This window comes from Rhinolophus sinicus, linkage group LG09 (genome assembly GCF_036562045.2).
Source record: "Rhinolophus sinicus isolate RSC01 linkage group LG09, ASM3656204v1, whole genome shotgun sequence".
Taxonomy (NCBI): domain Eukaryota; kingdom Metazoa; phylum Chordata; class Mammalia; order Chiroptera; family Rhinolophidae; genus Rhinolophus; species Rhinolophus sinicus.
Window position 1 is genome coordinate 79,834,815 of NC_133758.1, and position 21,333 is coordinate 79,856,147.

Genomic DNA, 21,333 nt, shown 5'->3' on the forward strand with positions numbered 1-21,333 from the left:
ATCTGATAACCAAGATGGCTATTAAGTGACAATGGGCACATAGTGTACACACTGTGGATATGCTGGACAAAGGGATGATTCATGTCCTGGGTTCCTGGATGGGATAGAACAAGATGGCGTGAAATTTTATCACGCTACTCAGAATGGAGGCTCAATTTAAAACTTATGAGATAGGTGAAGTCTGATATGTCTGATATGGTGGCATAGGAAGATCCTGAACTCACCTCCTACCACAGAAAACACACCAAACTTACAACCATATATGAATCATTTCCCTTGGAAAATGATATGAAAATTAGACGAACTGCTGCTTTCCACACTAAAGATAAAAGGACCACATCGAGATAGTAGGAGAGGCAGATACATGTTCTCACAAAAATCCCACCCCTGGTGTGATGGCACACAATAGGGAACAATCTCAACAGACAGGTACTTTGAGAGGAGCAAGAGGTTCGTGCCCCTATCTGGCACCCCAAACCCTAGGAGCTCCACTGGAGAGATGAGTCCCCAAAATATCTGGCTTAGAAAACCAACAGGACTGATGTTCACATCTAAGGGACCCAAAGTATTCTGGGAAATAGGCTCCCCTCTTAAAGACCTCAGTGTAGTTTTACTCACACTGAGACCAAACAAATAAACAAACAAAACCATCAGTTGAAAAAGTACCCAGGCTATGTGGGAAAGAGAGTCACTTGTTAACCTAAAACTGTTGACTGGAAGGGAGGGATACAGTTGAAAAGTTCCCTGGAGACAGAAGAGCTGGTAGACACCATTATGTTCTACCTAACCTGCTAATTCAAGTGGGTGAATGGTGGTGACACAATCCCACTACCTTGCTGAAACCAGAGAAGAGTGCAAATGATTGCAACACTTCCCTGCTCTTTGGAAGGGGTGGGTGATTGAATGTTCAGCAATCTCCTGCTCCTTAGCTAAAGTGTGCCAGTGTCAGAAATTGCAAACTTTCCCCTCTGCCCTGCTGGGGCTGGCAAGCAGTTGCAACAGTCTCCCACACCCAGCCAAAAGCCTGCTTGGGCACAAACAAAGCACTCTCTAGCTGCACTGCTAAAGTCCATGCGCATGGGCTGTCAAGACGTTTTCCCATAGCCTCCCTGAAATCAGCAAGCGAGCCCCACTCTCTACATTCTACAGCTACCTAGCTAAATCCAGAGGGTGGGTGAAATCCACATACCCCTTGATCACCTGACCCTGGTGGCCAAGAGGGCTGCCATAACTGAGCTCCAGGAGAACTTGAAACTCCAAAAGACAGTTCTTGGCAGGTCGCCACACCGAGGGCATTGCACAAACAGCAGACTTAAACACAACCCCAGTCTTCCTGTGAAAAGGCTTATTTACTTAGCCTGGAGTTTCAGCCTGAGAGACAAGCTTCAGGTTTACCACTTACCAAGAAGCTAAGGAGGTGTTCCCAGGAAATGAAAACAGGGAGACACCATCCTTGCACACCCTGTTGTTTTCACTACAGCTCAATGAGACTTCTGAAAGGAGCTTGAACACATGTCTGGACACCTCCAGGTCTCCTGGCCTGGAGGCCAGCAGAGACAATGATTGCAGTCCCACACGACTGTGTAAGTTTGCATATTACAAAAGCTGCTGCCTGAGGGTCTGGCTTCCAATCAGCCTGAAGCAAGGTCCTAAGTGAGATTCCTCCCATTGGAGCACTGACAGATCTTGATACACTCTTAACATTGGGGGCATATCAAGACTAACACATACAGACTAGACAATCACAAAGGTTTGAGAGACAACCAAAAGCAAGGGTGAATGAGAAAGATCATCACCTACACAAGTCCACTCCTTCAAGGCTGAGAATGGTAACAATTTTACCTAATACATAGGACCAAACACAGAGAATCAAGCAAAATGAGAACACAGGAATTGTTCCAAATTAAAGAACACGGCAAAAGTAAACAAAAAAAAAAGATCTTAAGAATATGGAGAAAAGTAATCTACTTGATAAATAATTCAAAGTAATGGTCATAAGGATGCTCACCGATCTCAGGCAAAGAATAGATGAACACAGAGAAAACTTCGACAAAGATATACAAATGTAATTAAATATCAAATAGAAGTTATCATTAAAATGAAGAATACACTAGAGGGGTTCAATAGGAGAATGGATGAAACAGAAGCACAAATCAATGAGTTGGAAGACAAAGCAATGGAAATCACCCAGACTAAACAGCAAAATGAAAAACTAATTTTAAAATGTGAAAATCATTAAGGGACCTCTGGGACAACATCAAGCCAAATAATATTAATAGCATTACTGGGGTTCCAGAAGGAGAAGGGAGAGAGAATGAGCCAGAAAAAAATTTGAAAAATACTGGCGGAAAACTTTCCTAACATGTGGAATGAAACAGATAGCCAGGTCCATGAATCCCAGAGAGCTCCAAATAAGATGAACCAAAAGAGAAACAGACACATTATAATTAAAGTGGTAAAAGTTAAGGATAAAGAGATAGTCTTAAAAGCATCAAGAGAAAAACAACTTGTTGTGCACAAAGGAAACCCCATAAGACTATCAGTAATATTTTTCAGCAGAAACTTTACAAGCTGAAAAGGAGTGGCCTGACATATTCAAAGCACTGAAATGAAAAAAAAAAAAAAATATTACCAACCAAAAATTCTCTACCCAGCAAGGTTAAAATCATTCAGAATTGAAAGATTGATTAAGAGTTTCCCAGATAGGCAAAAGTTAAAGGAGTTCACAACCACTAAACTAGCTTTACAAGAAATGTTAAAGAGACTTCTCTAAGCTAAGAAGAAAAGGAATTAATAAGAAAAAAACATACAACAGTAAAGACCACACCAGAAAAGCTAACTAAATAATAAAGGTAGTAGGTCAATCACTTATATATCAAGTATGAAGGGTAAAAGACAAAAGTAGTAAATTTAATTTTCAAGTACAATACTTTTAAGGGATACATAAAATAATATGTAAAATGTGTCATAAACATACAAAATTGGGGGGGGGGGGTTGTAAAAATGTAAAAATGTAAAGTGTTGGGATATGTTTAAATTTAAGTTAGTATCAACTTAAAAGACACTGTTATATACATAGGATGTTATATGTGAACCTCACATCAGCCACAAAGAAAAACTTACAGTAAATACACAAAAGAAAATGAGAAAAGAATGTAAACATAATCCTAAAGAAAGCCATCAAACATCAAGGGAAGAGATAATGATGGAAGGAACCAAAAGAAACTACAAAAGGAGCCAGAAAACAATAAACAAAATGGCAATAAGCATATGCCTAACTATAATTACTTGAAATATAAATGGACTGAATTCTCCAATCAAAAGATATAGGGGGGCTGAATGGATTAAAATAAAACAAGACCCATTTATATATTGCCAAAGGAGACTCACCTCAAACCTAAAAATACACACAGACTGAAAGTGGAGGGATGGAAAAAGATAGTCCATGCAAATGGAAATGAAATGAAAGTTGGGGTAGCAATACTGTTATCAGACCAAACAGACTTTAAAACAGACTTTAAAACAAAGACTGTAACAAAAAACAAAGAAGAGCATTATATATTGATAAAGGAGTTGATCCAACAAGAGAATATAACATTTATAAATATTTATGCACCCAACATAGGAGCACCTAAATATATAAAGCAAATATTAACAGAAATAAAGGGAGAAATTGACAACAACACAATAATAGTAGGGTACTTTAATACCCCACTTACATCAATGGATAGATCATCCAGACAGAAAATAAATAATGAACCATTGGTTTTAAACAACACAATAGATCAAGTGGATTTAATTGATATATATATAGACTATTCAATCCAAAAGCAGAATACACATTCATTTCTAGTGCACATGGAACATTATCCAGGATAGATCACATGTTAGGCCACAAATAAGTCTTAATAAATTTAAGAAGCTGAAATCATATCAAGCATCTTTTTCAACCACAATAAATCGTTGTGAAACTGGAAATTGGAAATCAATTACAAGAAGAAACCTGGAAAAATAAACACATGGAGACTAAACAACCAATGGGTTAATGAAGAAATCAAAAAGAAAATTTTAAAAATACCTTGAGACAAATGAAAGTGTAAACACAATTTTCCAAAAACTCTGGAATGAAACAAAAGCAGTTCTAAGAGGGAAGCTCATAGCAATATAGAACTATTTCAAGAAACAAGAGACATCTCAAACAATCTAACCTTATATCTAAAGGAACTAGAAAAAGAAGAACAAAACCTAAGGTTAGTAGAAGGAAGGAAATTATAAAGATCAGATCAGAAATAAATGAAACAGAGACTAAAATACATAAGAAAAGATCAATAAAACTAAGAGCTGGTTCCTTGAAATGCTAAAACTGATAAACCCTTAGACAGTCACATCAAGGAAAAAAAAGAGAGGGCCCAAATAAATAAAATCAGAAATGAAAAGGAGAAATTACAACTGATACCACAGAAATCCAAAGGATAAGAGAGTAGTATCCACAATTACATGGCAACAAATTGGACAATCTAGAATAAATGGATAAATTCCTACACACACACAATTTTCCAAGACTGAATCATGAAGAAATTGTAAACCTATTTCTATTTCTAATGGACCAATTATTAGTAATGAAATTGAATCAGTAATCAAAACCTCCCAACAAAAAAAATTCAGGTCCACATGGCTTCACAGGTGAATGCTACCAAACATTTAAAGAAGAGTTAATACCTAGCCTTCGCAAACTATTTTAAAAAATCAAAGAGGAAACAAATACTTCCAAACTCATTTTAAAAGTCCAGCATTACCCTGGTACCAAAACCAGACAAAGACACTACAGAAAAAAGAAAATTACAGACAAGGATCCCTGATAAACATAGGTACAAAAATCCTCAACAAAATATTAGCAAATCTAACTCAACAATTGGGATTTATTCCAGGGATGCAAGGATGGTTTAACATCCTCCAATTAATCAACGTTAATGCACCACATTAACAAAATGAAGGATGCAGTAAAAGCATTTGACAAAATTCAACATCCATTAATGATTAAAAACTCTCAACAAAGTGGGTATAGAGGGAGCATACCTCAACATAGTAAATGCTATATAAGGATGAATTCACAGCTAAAATCATACTCATGGTGAAAAGCTTGAAGCTTTTTCCCTAAGATCAGCAATAAGAAAAGTTATGCACACTTTATCTACTTTTATTCAGCATAGTATTGGAAGTTCTAGCCACAGAAATTAGGCAAGAAGAAGAAATAAAAGGCATCCAAATTGGAAAGGAAGAAGTGAAAGTCATTATTTGCAGATGACATGGTACTATGTATAGAAAACCCTAAAGACTCCACCAAAATATCACTAGAACTAATAAATGAACTAAAGTTGCAAGATACAAAATTTATATTCATAAATCTGTTACATATCTATACACCAATAACAAACTATTAGAAAGAGAAATTAAGAAAACAATCTCATTTATAATTGCATCAAAAAGAATAAAGTGCCTATGAATAAATTTAACCAAGGAAGTGAAAGACCTGTACTCTGAAAATTATAAGATATTGAAGAAAGAAATTGAAGATGACACAAATAAGTGGAAGGATATTCCATGCTCATGGATTGGAAGAATTAGTATTGTCCAAATGACTATATCCAAAACATCATATAGATTCAATGCAATCTCTATCAAAACATCAATGGCATTTTTTTTTATAGAGCTAGTACAAATAATCATAAAATTTGTATGAAACTATAAAAGACCCTGGATTGCCAAAGCAACATCAAGAAAGAATAAAACTGGAGGTATCATGCTGCCTGATTTAAAAATATACTACAAAGCCATAGTAATCAAAACAGTATGGTACCGGCCCAAAAAAAGAGACACATAGATCAATAGAACAGAATAGAAAGTCCAGAAATAAACCCATACATATATGGTCAACTAATATACAGCAAAGCAGGCAGAGTACACCATGGAGGAAAGATAGTCTCTTCACAAATGATGTGAAAATTGGACATGCAACAGAATGAAACTGAATCACTATCTTACACCATAAAGAAAAATAAACTCAAAATGGATCAAAGACTTGAATGTAAGACCTGAAACCATAAAAATCCTAGAAGAAAATATAGGGAGTAAGCTTTTGACATTATTCTTAGCAATATATGTATATATTTTTGGATAGGTAAGGGCAACAAAAGCAAAACCCAAAAGAAAAATAAAAGCAAAAAAAAGCTTTTGCACAGCACAAAGGAAACCATCAACAAAATGAAAAGGCAACTTACCAAATGGGAGAAGATATTTGCAAATTAATCCAATAAATGGTTACTATCCAAGTATACGAGAACTTACTCAACTAAATAACAAGAAAACAAACAATGCTACTTAAAAATGGGCTAAGGACCTGAACAGACATTTTTCCAAAGGAGACATACAAATGGCCAACAGGCACATGAAAAGATGCTCAACATCACTAATCATCAGGGAAATGCAAATCAAAACCACAATGAGGTACCACCTCACACTTGTCAGAATGGCTATTATCAAAAAGGCAAAAGATAACAAGTGCTGGTGAAGATATGGAGAGAAAGGAACCCTAGTACACTGTTGGTGGGAATGTAAACTGGTGTAACCACTATGGAAAGCAATATGACGGTTACTCAAAAAATTAAAAATAGAGCTACCATACGACCCAGCAATTCCACTTCTGGGTATTTATCTGATGAAAAAAACACTAATTCATGAAGACATATGCACACCTATGTTAACTGAAGCATTATTTACAATAGCCAATATATGGAAGCAACCTAGATGTCCATCAATAGATGAATGGATAAGGAAGAAGTGGTGTACACACACACACACACGTACACACACACACACACACACACACACACACACACGGGAATATTACTCAGCTATAAAAAAGAGTGAAATCTTGACATTTGTGACAACATAGATGAAGCTGGAGGGTATTATGCTAAGTGAAATAAGTCCGACAGAGAAAGACAAATACCATATGATTTCACTTCTACGAGGAATCTAAGAAACAAAACAAACGAACAACAAACCAAATAAACAAAAAAACAGGAATAGACTTATAGATACAGATAACAAAGTGGTAGTTGCCAGGAACATGGAAGGGAATGGGGAGCTGGGTGAAATAGGTGAAAGAGATTAAGGGGTACAAATTTGCAACTATAAGATAAAAAGTCATGGCCAATATATGGAATATATGTTATAACAAACAGCATATAGAATAAAAGGAAACTAGATTTACATATGGTGATCACGTAGAAATGTATATAAATATCAAATGATTATGTTGTACACCTAAAACTAATATAACATTGTAAGTCAATTATACTTCAAAAAAAAAATATGAATTGATTATTTCTGGAATTTTCCATTTAATACTTCAGACCATGGTTGGCTCAGTAACTGAAACTATGGAAGGCGAAACTGCTGATAAAGGGGGACTACTGTACTGTAATTAACCAAATAACAAGTCTCACCTTTGGTTCAGTCTACACAATCCAAAGAAAATAAAGGTTTGAGCAATTCCCTAAAAGAATGTTTATCTTGAATCACCCAGATGTGTGATTTTTTGGTTTGTTTTTTTAAAATATTGCCTGCACTGGTGAAAAAACATTTGCACAGTTAGTCCTCTATACTTTTCAGTTCTTGGAGACCCAATCTATTGTTTTCACAAGATATGTAAAAATCCAATCTTGTGGCCCAGTATCATCAAAAAGCTACTTATTTTCAGTGAGATAATTATTGAAAAACTGTCATTCTTATAAGTCATATCATTGTTTGGAGCAGCAGAGTTTTATTATCTTTTGGGGACAATAATTCAGCCACAGGAAACACCAGGTACTTGGTAGTGATCATATGCTCATTACCTGTAAGCTCCATGCAACTTTTCGACATACATTGATTCAAATTTTCTTTCCTGGGTCAAGGACACAACTGTCCTGATATTTTCTATTGCCTCTGTTGCAATCTGTAATGTAGAATAGATCTTGATTAGAAATGGGGCTTTTAATTCTGAAATAATGAAAAATATAAACTTTAGGGCTCTGTCAAAAGAATCCTGAAAAGTTTTGGTGATGGGTTTTAAATGCCTTCAGTTTTGAAAGCAAAAGTATAACAATGTGTTAAGACAAACTCTGACAAAACTGGCCATCTTAAGAGCACCTCTCACTGTGCCAAGTATGGTGGGCAAGTTTTTGTATCTCCAGGGAGACTGACCAGCTTAGGGCAAGGATTGTGGCCTGAGCATCAGAAGCCTGATTCTATTCCCAGACCTGCCACCAAACAGTTACCTGACAGGCTTTAGTCACATCCCTCTGTGGCTTTGCTTTCATCATAGGGTAGGACCTTAGAGAATTAAGTTAAGTGATTTCTGAGGACTCACTGGAGGTTTCAATCAGTTCCTTTATAAGCATATCCCTACCTAGAGAAACTGTTCACACGTAATTGGAAAGATTCAAATTGTAAGTAACATGACCCAGCCTTAAATCCCTGATTAAACCAGGGACAGACACCTGACTGATCTAAGCCAATCAGATTCTCTTTCCTGGACTTGGAGGCAACTGCTTGAACTGAGAACTGTGGATTCAGAGAGTAAGGTCACCAGAGTACGTGTAGGAAGCTGGTCCGAAAATACAGTAATTGAGGAACAGAACAAATGTGTTCTCAGAGACAACAGAGCTTATGGCTCTAAAAGAAGAACGGCCAGCAACTTTCCAGAAACATAAACGTTTCATGGGTATTCCCTGCATTTCTACGTGTCTTTACACCACATCCCTTTTACCCAACCTAGCCAGAGCAGTTTCTAATTCTGACAGCCAAACCACCCTTGACTAATGTTCATTATCCGTGACAGATAAATGTGACAGTCTAAATCTTAGATCTACAGTTGTCATCTAAATCATTAGCACAAGGAACTTAAGATTTTAATTTTAGTTTTTTGTTTTACCAGCTCTACAACTTTTTACCTTATGTCTCAGCTTCTGTAACAGGATGGAAGCAAGATCTTTGATACTTTAGTCTGAATAACCTTATATCTTTATTATAAATGAAAAATCTGACAGTAATACTAATCAGAGAACACTTATTGAGCTTTTACTATGTGCCAGGTATTACCTCATTTAAGTGACATGATCTCATTTAGTCTCACAACAATCCTGTGAGGTAAATATTATTAGTCCTGTTTCACAGATTTGAAACTGATGCAGAGAGAAGTCGAATAAATTGCCTACAGCTCTGGAGTTAATAAGTAGGCAAACATGGATTCCGTGTCTGCCTTACCTTATGCCAAGTACATGTCCTTAACCCATGATGCTATTCTGCTCTCCCTGCTTTGTAATTTACACAAAGAGGAGTTAGTTATTAATGACTTTTCATTTAACTCTTGATTGTCTCATCGTGGGTTAACTGCTTTGAGGGTTAGTGTCAGCAGGCCCCTAAACTCAGTAATTAGGCAGAGCCTGAGTCAAGAGGATTTCTATGCGGCTTCCTCAGCCCCCTTCCCAGGCCAGCAATCAATACCCTCATTACCAAACGCTTTCTGAAAAATGAAAACGGGAAGATACCCCAAATCCCAGAGTACTTTAACCATGATTAATCTGTACCCAAATAAATGAGAACTTTTCATTTTGAAAAAGCAGTGATGTGGGGAGTTTTCCAAGACCTCTTTCTAACCCTTATTCTGTTTTAATCAAGAGTTGACTAAGTAAACAATATTGAACTATCACTGAATTGCTGATAATGAACATTTAAAATTTCCAACCTCTCGTTTTTTTGTTTTTTTTTAATTTTTATTAGGTTCAAGTAGGTACCGTACTAAAATTAATTTCAAACTGGTCATTCATTCTTTGATCCCTAGAATGACAAAGTATTTATTAGCTGAAAAGAACTTGGGACATTATCTGGTACAATTTCTCATTTCATAAAAGCAGAAAGTGAGGATCAGAGAAGTTGGGGACCTTCTCCAGTATCACACACTGGAGTAGCAAGGCCAAGACTAGTAACCCAAGGTGTTTTGTTTGCCCTACTGCTCAATTCTAACTGCTTTACTCCTGCCAAAATTCTGGCAACTTTCAGTGTTATTAGCCATTTTTAATAGAGTTAAGACTATTATTTTAACTAGAGTCAATGTGTTTTCTTTCATGTAACTAGTCTAAGAAAAATTTATCTTCATTCTACCTACTGGCGATTTTCCCTTCTGAAATGTGAAAAGAAGCAGGGTTCAGAAGGAGACAGGAAACAAAACTACAGGGTGTTTTTTCAGCAGCCTGTAGTGACAAACAGAAGTCAAGGAAATGATACCCTAAAGTACCTACAGTCAGGAGCCAAGAGGATCTTCAAGAACTTTGGACACTCAAGCTTCTTAAGTCTGGGAACCATGCACTGTCCTAGAGATCTCTGACTCCAGGAGAGGATGCAGGGTGAACACGAGAAGGAAGCAATTCTGATAGAAACCTGGGGATGAGACTAGCGCTGCATGGAACTCAGCTGATGCTGGGTGAGAGAGAAACGGCAAGGATTTCACTGGATATGATTGGTTTAGTGGAAATATGCTTGGTTGGAATTCTAATCTCACCCCTTACATGCACATATCTGGAGCAAGTCAACCTCTGAATGCTTTCTTCTCTGTGAGGTGGAGATGCTATCTGCCCCATCTGACATAACTGGAGCAAAGGCCAGTAGCAGAAATGTTTGTGAAAGGCCTTTGTAAAGCATTGTGTTATAGAATCTATATCACAATTTATATTCATTTACTGCTTCGTTTCCGAATGTTTCAATAAAGGATAATGTTTTCATAAATAACAGTAAAAAATTCCCTGGCTGTAACCTACATTTAAACATTTAAATGCATGTGCATGTAAATAAAATACCAGGGGTACCAAAACAATGTATGTACATGATTTGCATTTATCTTTTGTTATCAGTATATATTGAGTATTACAATTTTAATAGTTTTTCCCTTTTTTAAAATGTGTATATATATATTTTTGGCACCCTCTGTATATGTAGATTTATATACATTTAAAAGATATAAAAGAGCTGCATAGATTTATATACATTTAAACAGATATAAAAGGGCTGCATAGTCAAAGACAACCATGCCTTTGACTTGTTTGATTCTCAGGTTCCACATTTATAAAATTGGTGTAACATTAGTACCCTGTTTCCCCGAAAATAAGACCTAACCAATCAGCTCTAATGCATCTTTTGGAGCAAAAATTATAGTAAAATAAGACCGGGTCTTATATTATATTGCATAAAACCTGGTCTTATATCATATTGCATAAGACCTGGTTTTATAGTAAAATAAGACTCGGTCTTATATTAATTTTTGCTCCAAAAGACGCATTAGAGCTGATTGTTTGGCTAGGTCTTATTTTTGGGGAAACACAGTATCTTCCTTATAGTATTACTGAGAAGAATACAATGAGTTGGTGCATATAAATACTTAGAACAATAATTGGCACATAGTAAGGCCCAAGTTAAGTGTTTTGCCCTATTGCCATATAGTTAGAACCATAAATGGAAGCATTACTGCCATCTGGTGGCTGCCCCCCTCAATTATAGAAATCACAGCCAAGAAAATTCTGAAGTACCAGCAAATATCCTACCTTGAACAACTCATATTCTCTGCCTTAAGGACTCCTCATCTGTAAAATAGGGGTGACATTTGTCCTAACAATGGCATCAGGATATGAAGGAACAGGTAAAAGGAACTTAGGAAATTCGGAAATTCTTTATACTAACCGGACATTCAGTGCCTTCCATAGGCTAAAAGTTTTACATGATTCCATGTTCAAGTTCTAGGCATTGTTAATACAGTAAACTATTTTATGCACAGTGTTGACAATTGTTAGATTCAGTGAGCACACACAATTATTAAAACATGCATGTGGTAGTAAATAATTCAAATAAAACACATGTCTAAAAAGAACACTTATACTAACTGAAGCCTTATTTGACCCACCTTTCCAGCAGTTTCCAGTTCTTTTTTATCTTTTTTGGCATTTCCAGACAACATTTTCATTTCCACAATTCCTGACACAGCAATAATTGGAACAACCGCTAGCAGCAAAAGTGTTAATTGCCAACCGTAGACAAATGATATGATAATACCAGTTCCAAGGTTGGCTGTATTCTGTGCAATTAAAGCCAACCTGGTCCCTGTGGCCTGGAAGAGGAAAAGCAGAGAGGCAGTTGTGTTTGAAGTGGCAAATCCATGAGCTGCATCTTTATGTTTCCTGGTCAGAATGATGAGCGTGTTTGGAGCCTGCGTGCACATTTGTTCCCTTTCATTACAATAAACTCATGCTTAACTCATGGGGCTCTGCAGGTTTTCCTTTGTTCATGTCTTTCAACTCTCATTCCTTTCCTGCCCACTTGAGCTCAGCATTACAGAACTGAGTAATCAGCTGCTCTGCTTTGGGGCACATGCCCTTCTTCACCAAAGCAACGTTTACAGAGAAAAACAACCCCAGTGTACTCTGGTCATTTTAAAGACCGTTTGCTTCAAATATGTAAGAGGGGAATGTTACGTACTACAAGAGATCATCTGTTACACAGGGTACCTATCCTAAGAGACCTTCCACTATAAAGCATACATCAACATACATGACTATTTGTACCACTCAGAAAACAGGGCTGTTGGAGTGGACACTGCAGTGGACTGTCTGCTCTCCTGTGTTGTGAGGACACCATGAGCTTCACAGGAACAGACCTCAGTTCCAGGGGTGGGGGCCCAAGCCAGAGAGAGCCTGGCATTTCCCAGAGACAGTTATTGGCTCAGTTATTGGTAAGCAAAGTGCAAGTTTTCATTTATTTCATGTATTTTATCCCATTTTTCTTCACTACTCATTACTCTTACCTCTAGGATTTTTCTACTTTTTTGATAGTGACATTTATATATATATATAAAAAATTCATCTTTTAAGATAATTCTTTGGATAAGTTCTCCAAGATGAGCATTTATATCTGTAAGAATTTTGATGAATGATCACATTGGTTCAGGGTAAGCTACGTGATCCAAATGAGCCCAAATCAGATTTAAGGGAAGGGTGTTTGTTTGGTGGTTGAAGCACAGGTGTGAGCTCTCTTTCCCTGGGTGGGAAATAAGGAAGCATGTCGCTCCGGTTGCTGCTGCAGCCATCGTAGGTCCATGAGGGAAAAAGCCTTAGGAAGAAGCCAGTACTGAGGACTGAAAGCCACTCACAGCCACACAAAGGGAGCCTGGGTCCTTTGTGACATTTTTGAGCCAGTGGATCTATCAACCTTGATGTTTACCCTTCCTCTTGATTAAATATTTAGGCCAGTTTGAGTTTTCTGCTATTTCCAGCTGAAAGCAACGGAATGGATGCAGTAATGTCATACGTTTATTTAAAACTATGTTGAAGAAAAATAGTAGTATAATCTACATACTCCTTGTACTTGGGAGGCGTCAGATGCGAGTCTTGTCGAAAGTGCACCAGTACTGTTTTTATGGTCATCAAACCAGCTCATGTCCTACGGCACAAAAATATACCTTTAAATTACTTCAAAATTAAAACAAGCAAAGAAAATCAGATGAAACCTCCCACACCTCAATGCTGAGGAAAGAGCCACACTTAACGTGGGGAGTGGAGTTTAGGGGCGCCCTCACATGCATCATAGAGCCCTGGTCCCAGCCCCGAGCACTCACGCTTGGAGTCCGTCAGGATCCAAGCCCAGGTGCTGCTCTGCTGTGACCAGGACAGAACCACTGATGGGGTGGGGTAGGGCTTATCCAGATGGCGGCTGTGCTCCCTGCCAGGTTGGCCTGACATTGTGGGAGCACATGGGCATTCCATCACTCAATCCTCACAGCAAGGACTACGGACACTTCTTTCCAGATACAGTGGTATGTCTCTTAAAGGGCGCTGGAGCTGTGCGGGGTGTGGCTCTTTCTTACAAATTCCAGGCATGAGAAAATCAGCCCTGGTTTCTCACCATGTTTTTGTTTTGTTTAAATAAAAAGGAAAGAGTGTATCTTAGATATGATTTTAATTATAAGCTACTCATCCACAGCACCCTTTAGTTTCATATATGTAAAATATTTTTCCCTACATAGCAACCATTTAAAAGATACCGGAAAAACGTTTGTAAACTCAGATTTGCTAAAATATGATACCTGCTACGTGCCCTTTTATGAACAGGAATGTAATCCATTCCTGTCGAGTAGATGAGTACTATTCTGGCTCTCTATGAAGCCTTTTCTGTAAAAGGAGAGAATTTGTGTTTCATATTTCCCCTCATGTCCTGCACTAGACTGAACTTCCCAAGAGTACAGATGATGTATTTTTTAGTTCCAGCTACCAGCACACTGTCTGGGACATAGTAGGTAATAACTAGTGAATTAACCGGTGAATTAATGTGAAAACAGAGCTCAACAAAGACAGAAGCAAAACTCAGTTACCACCAGCGTGGTACATGAACACTAGCCACCACCTTTCCCTTTGTTTAAAGGTGTCCTGGAGCCTCAAATGATTCACCAGGGCCTGCATCGATTCCAAAGAAGAGATACGAGTTCTTGAAATGGTAGTATCCACATGGATAGAGTTAGTCACATAGTGAGCCCAGCTGCTACCTACATGAAGTCTGCTCCCATGAAAACCCTGAGAGGTCTTTGGATATTGAAGGGCTGGGACAATTTGCAGGGCCCTGAACAGTCCATGCATGAATACCCCGAGCTGGAGAAGGTGAAACAACATGAACTACAGCACACCAACAGGAACAGGAAAAGGCTTAAAATGACAGAAATCCTAACAGAAGGCGTTCTCCAAGGCACACACCTACCTGTCTTAGCATTGCTTTAAAAGCCATTGACCGAAGCCTCGTGGTGAGAATCTCGCCAGCTTTCCCAAACGTAAAGCCCTGGGTGAGAACAAAATCTCTTGACCTTTTTGATCATCGCTAGTACTCTGACACAAGTGGGTACATTCACAATGATTTTTCCATTACTTACATATTAATCAACTATTCAAGTCTGTGACCAAATACTAATTAAAAGTCCCCACTTAAACTTCATACCCGGCTAAATCATTTGTATATAATCAAATCATAGAACCAAAAACTTTAAACGTGTCCAGTTCTGGCTTCTCAACCACTCTAAATAGATTTCTTTTTCAAAACTTTAATTTCAACTTAATTTAATTTTTTTTAAAAGCCCTGGGCCAATTGTGTTTGCGATTCATTTTACTCTGAGATTTGATAATTAATCAGTCCGTATTAATAAATAGTTAAAATTTGATTAATAGATAATTAATCTATATCCTCTAATGGAATCTAGACTTGACGAGAAGTCCAAATCACAGGTACCTACCTGAAGGAAGAACGTGAAAAAAGAAATAATTCCCAGACCTAAAAACAGCAATGAGATCATGTTGCACTTGTGCTGCTTCACCTCATCATCCCCTGGTCCAAAAATCTACAAAAGAGCATTTAAAACACCCACTTGGATTACAGGACCCTTGTTTATTCCTCCCATAAAGAGTGAGTTGAGCATCGCATTTTAAAAACTAAGCTTTGAGATAATGTATTTTTTTTAATTGTGGTAAAATATGCTTAACATAACATTTACCATTTTTAAGGATACAAGTCAGTGGCATCAAGTATATTCACAATGTTGGACAAACTTCTGCCTCCAAAACGTTTTCATCATCCCAAACAAAATTCTGTACCTGTTAAACAGTGACTCACCATTGCCCGCCCCGCCCCCACCCCCCAGCCTTCTAGGAACCTCCATTCTACTTCCTGTCTCTGGATTGAGGACTACAGTATGTGGTTATGAGCACAGGTTGAAACACTGCACATGGATTGCGTGTGGTTGCACATTTTGGTGTTTGTCCCTCTTCCTCTGCACTCTGTTCCCTCTGCCTGAACTCCTCCCTGCGCCCAGCCCCAGCCTCTGTCCAGAGAGACCTCTCCTGACCACCCTACATGACACGGCACCCCCATCTCCAGCCCCTGCATTGCCCCCTCCTGCTTTTAAAACACTTGTTACCCCCTTGATACACTATGCATTTTGTTTTGTTTTGCTTTGCAGTTGTGTGTCCATCTCAATAGAAAGTACAGTGTTTGAGAGCAGGACTTGGTTTATTTTGTTTCCTGTTATATATCTCTTTAAGAATTGCTAAAATAATGATTTAATTAGAACAGTGTTTGGCACACAGGAGATACCCAAAAATATACAGTCCACATAGCTTTTGAATTGCAAAAGAACCAAAGATTGCTTTACTTGTTAATTTAGAAACATTTTGGAGGGGTCTTTCTAATTTATTTATTTTTTGGCTTGAGGTCTTAATTGAAGACTAATATCCAATGTCACAAGCATAATAAACTCTTAACATGATGCAGAATAATTCATCTTTAACAAGAAAATCTCTCCAATAATGTTCGAGTTTGACTAAGGTTATAGAATATAAATGTTGGGTTTTATGGAGCCTTAGATATTTCTGACAACTTCCTATAAATATCCCCCCGATGAATTTAACAATTGGATAGTATGAGTTTTCTTCCTTAGTCTCAGACTCCCCGAGCCTTGGAAGAATTGCTAAAATAATGATTTTGGTGGCTATCACATTTTGAGTACTTACTTACTATGAGGTTCTCTTTGATGCTTTCCAAATAGTTATCCATATAATCTCTTTTCATCCTCAGTCATCCTATGCGGTGGTTTTATTTTATAGATGAAGAAACTGAGGTGCAGAGAGGGAAAGCATTCCACCCAAGTTTGCACAACTATTAAGAAGTGAGGCCAGTCTGTGCCCAGAGCCGGGCCTCGTCAATGCTGTGACTTAAACTCTTCCTTCCTCTACTCTCTCCCAGCCTTCCTGTGAGACATGCATCTCCTCTCCACAGATGGACTGGAGATCAATTGCCTTACACCCGTTTCACCCACATGAAGACAACTCGTTAGAATGCTTCCTTCATTGATTTTACAGTTTATAATTTGTGTCATAACTTCGAATGGTTCAAAAGGTGACTTTTGCTTTTGCCTCACAATTTTCCTCGAACGGGAATTAAAAACTTTGGCTTAATTTTGAGGCTGCTTTACTCCCAGATGGACCCAGTGGTAAGATTGGCATGAGAACTGATTTAATGATGAACTGATTGAATTCAAGCTGTTTAGTAATCTCGTCAAACTTACCGCTATCATCTCTGAGAATATGACTGAAAATGCTGGCTGAAGTGCCCCGTTGGCAATGGCACATACTGTTCCCACCACGAAGTAGGGCCATTCTGTTTTATTCAGTTTCAAGACCTTCAGAAAAGACACCGGTGGCACATTTTCATCCTGGAACATATCGGGATAGACTGGTGATAATGCAACAGTTACTGGAGTAGAAGAGACATGGCATCACCCTCAAGGACCTTGCAAACCAGCTGCAGAGAATGACCAGTCTACAGTAACCTTTGTACTAGGGAGAAGGACAGGAGATTATAAAACATCAACGATGTTCAGTGATTATACAGCATAAGCTGTGTATGACTGTTCACCCAAGAAGCAATCTTCATGGAGTGATCAGTCCATTTCTATTCCAGCTTCAGTAGAGTGAGCAGAAGCAGGGTCTGGGCACAAAATACCCTAGAGTTTAAGTCCCAACACAAGTCAGGGATGATGTTGGGTTTCAAATGAGACAATACCTGTGCATAGATGGATAAATGTCCTTACAAATGTAGGAGACCATTATGAACCCTTGGAACATGGGCCTGGTCTCCTCACCCCCAGAACCCTGCCCAGTGCTGCCTTTTCTGTGACATGTTCAACTCACAAAACCAAATTATGCTCCTTTTCTCTTATCAGTATTCCCTGTGCAGACTTCTCTTATCACATAGATTAGCTTGTTTTTTTTTTCAATTCTTTTGTTTGTTTACATGTGTTCTTTTCTACTCTGTGAGCTTTTTAAAGGTGAAAACTACGTCTTCATATCCCTAGAAACTAGTCCAATGCCTGGCACATATCAGATTCTCAGCAAATGTTGAACTCAATGTCTGGTCAAGCATGAAGGACTCAGGTCACATAACGGAAACTATTCTGACTATAGAGATCGCTTAACATTAAACCGGATACAAGAGCTGCCTATGGAATCCCATAGCCATGCCGTCATTTAAGTAGGTCATGTTTGTGTCTCTATGAAACGGAAAACGTAAGAGTAGGTTCTACTCAGCCCTCTTTTTTCAAACCACCAATTTTCTCCGTATTTTGGTGGTTCCCCCCCCCCCCCCCAATTAACATTATCCTCAAGTCCTGGTCTCCAGCTTGATAAATGAGCCCTTTCTCTGGCTGCTGTTCAACTCACACAAGCAGGTCTTCCCAGGTCCCTCTAATAAGACTTAATTTCTCCCTTCCCTTGGGCACACTGTTTATGCCACTATGATGGTACTTAGGACAATGTTATTGTGGCATTTTCTGCCTCCCCCTCTTCACTGTGCATTTCTCCAAGAGAAGTGTATGTCGAAAATACCAGACTCTAAAGATTTAGCAGCATGACTCTCAAGGTAAATGAGGAATTGAAAAGTAGATCCTTCCATAGCCAAAAAGGGGGAAACTGTATCTTACTTGTGATAACTCAGCTCCACATACTACAATTGATATTCTTCTTTCTATGAATATACCAAGATTGAAACCTTTAAGAAAGCCCTTGTAATTTCTGCAGTAAATAATATTATGGTCGGAGAAAACCAGATTCAATGAACTCTCAGTAAGATTGGTTTCTTCAGGATAACACAAGAGTAAAAATCAACTCAGCCTTTATCAATAAATAACATCAAAATGTATTCTCAGACCATTTCTTGAAATAAGAAAACATCTTTTTTTGGAATGGATTCCCTCTTCATTATAAAAGTTTCTCCTAACTTGAATTAATAATATCCCAAGTCTTTAGGTAACAAAAGTTAAAGAATGCACAATTTTGCTGTTTCTGGCCATTCTCTTCTTTTTCTAAGCAAGAGAAATCCAATCTAATTCAGAGTGGCAATGCACACAGCAAAAAGATTCAATTTTGTACCCTCCCTTATAGCTAGGTATGGCCATGTAACTAAGTTATTGTCAATGACATGTAAGTAAAAGTATTGTGTGGGACTTCTAGAAAATCTCTGTGTTTCTTCCTGCTGCTTGGAACATGGATGTGATGGCTGGAACTTCAGGAGATACTTTATATCATTGAAGATGGAAGTGCCATGCCAGGATAGTGAGAATAAAGATGAAAGGAGCCCGAATCTTTGTTCACTATGGAGCCACCATTCTAGCCCTTGGTTATCTCACCTCCAAGATTTTTTTATTTGAAAAAGAAATAAAACTCTTAATTTGCTTAAATCTGTATTATTCTGGGTTTCCTAGTATAGGTGACCAAATGTAATCCTACCTGATAGAGTATGCAGATATCAGGGCCTCTTTAGGCTAGTCTTACAGGCATCCCTCATTTTATTGCACTTTGCTTTTTTACACTTCACCGATGTTGCATTTTTTTTTTTTTTACAAATTGAACGCAAGACCCTCCACCTCTAAAAAGATTACAATTCCCGGTGGTCTGGAACCAAACCTGCAATATCTCTGAGGTATACCTGTATTTAACTCTGGATCTCAAAGATAAATGAAATATCTAATTTCAATTTTAAGCATCTAGCACAAAGACTAAGTTTTTGGATCCTTTTTTTCCATTGGAAATCCATTTTAAATTGGAAATGATTTTATTAATTCATTGTCAAATACATTTAAAATCTGAAATTTCCTTTTTTCAAGAAGAGTAGCTCATAGTAATCATCTGTGCCTGCAATATACTTGCAATGCTAAGAATTTCAACAGCAAAAGTATACAATAAAAAGTTTAATTGAATTGAAAACAACTTACAAGTTCATCAGTTTCGACATCAAGGCCATTCTGATACCTTCGTGAATTCCTAAGGCTTTTATGAGTAGAATTCCTACATAAGCGCGATTTCCAGCCATTTGGGGCCATACCGGTGGCAGCTTTTTCATCATTTAGTTCAACTTCAAATTCTTCTGACTGGATCTGGTTTCCTGATGTCTGAAAGAACACAATGTTCAAGTGTGTGTGTGTGTGTGTGTGTGTGTGTGTGTGTGTGTCCAGATCTAGGTAAACTCCAAGTTTAGAACCATAAAGCCATTTTCAATATTACATGTGTCAAGACTTTTAGATTCCACAACAGCATCTTAATCAAAGTTAGCTGGAAAACTGTGAAGAAGCATATCAACATATGGAAGTTTAAAAGGTTAAAAAGGACAGAAAGGTTAAATTCAATTTGAACAATATGAAAATTAGAGTATAAAAGTATTTTGTAAAAACTAAAGGGCAATTTTTCATCATTCAGCAGGTATGTAGAAATTTCCTCAATATTTAAAAATCCAGAGAACAAGGCGTGATCACCAGGAAAGGGAAGAAGAACAAAGAGAAGCACTATCAAGGTTTCGCTTTTAAACCTACAAACAAGGTCACTCCCCCACAGGCGGCAATTAAACTGCTTTCCTTGATTGGCTGAGAAGAATCATCTTTTTTCCTCCTAGTGCTACTTAAAATCACACCTTACCCCAGGTGACCCAACCTGCAGGCTCAGCCTCATTGCCAGCTTTGGGATCAATTCTCTTCTTAAAGGGGAGGAAAAGGTAATTTAAGGGTATCTAGCTTAATGCCAGCTGAGAGAATGTCAAGCCAATCTTGCTAGAGAGTCTAATGTTGAATCTGGTTCCCTGTTTGCTTCCTCTATGTCTGAGTACCTATCTTAATGGTGTGTCCAGGACCTCAGTCTTTGTAGTACTGTCTTGTTCTTGCTTTTCCCTGTCAGGTCCTGCTGCCCTACCCAATCTTATGGCTAATGCCTTGCTACACCTATAGTACACTCTCATGATCTCTGTATATTACCTTATCCTAGCTTTCCACTTGTACTTTCAGCATCTAACTGAATATTGCCCACGTGACTTGAACCACACTACAAAGATATGTATGTTCTGCTTGGTGGACTTCCTTATTTGCTTATAACTGGAACTGTTTTATATAATATCATATCCCAACGAAACCTAACCTAAAGACTCAGTCTTGTAACTGATCCCTGCATCCTCATGTCCATCAACTCCCACACTGCTATCAGACTCATTTTCCTAAAAGGCAGCTCTGCTCAAATCACACCCCAGCTTAAAAATCTTCCACAGCTCTTCACCACATGTTCAAGCTTGGCTCCTCAAAAATTTAGTTCATGGCAATTCAAACTGTACCACCTCTCATGAATACCTCCCTTTATCTTTTCCTTCTTTTATAATCTCATCCATGCTATTAAG

The 21,333-nt window shown here is 37.9% G+C and overlaps 1 protein-coding gene across 4 annotated transcripts in view; it reads right to left on the bottom strand.

Annotated features, from left to right (window-relative positions):
• ABCB4 (ATP binding cassette subfamily B member 4) overlaps positions 1-21,333 on the bottom strand; it is a 72,152-nt gene that overhangs the window by 11,540 nt on the left and 39,279 nt on the right. For all 4 annotated transcript variants that reach the window (XM_019749762.2, XM_019749761.2, XM_074340681.1 and 1 more), the window contains 7 exons: positions 19,892-20,068; positions 17,189-17,335; positions 15,362-15,466; positions 14,836-14,913; positions 13,444-13,527; positions 11,996-12,199; positions 7,899-7,999 (listed from right to left, as the gene is read on the bottom strand). In XM_019749762.2, the coding sequence (XP_019605321.2) occupies positions 7,899-7,999; positions 11,996-12,199; positions 13,444-13,527; positions 14,836-14,913; positions 15,362-15,466; positions 17,189-17,335; positions 19,892-20,068 (896 nt within the window). The remainder of the gene's footprint in view (positions 1-7,898; positions 8,000-11,995; positions 12,200-13,443; positions 13,528-14,835; positions 14,914-15,361; positions 15,467-17,188; positions 17,336-19,891; positions 20,069-21,333) is intronic.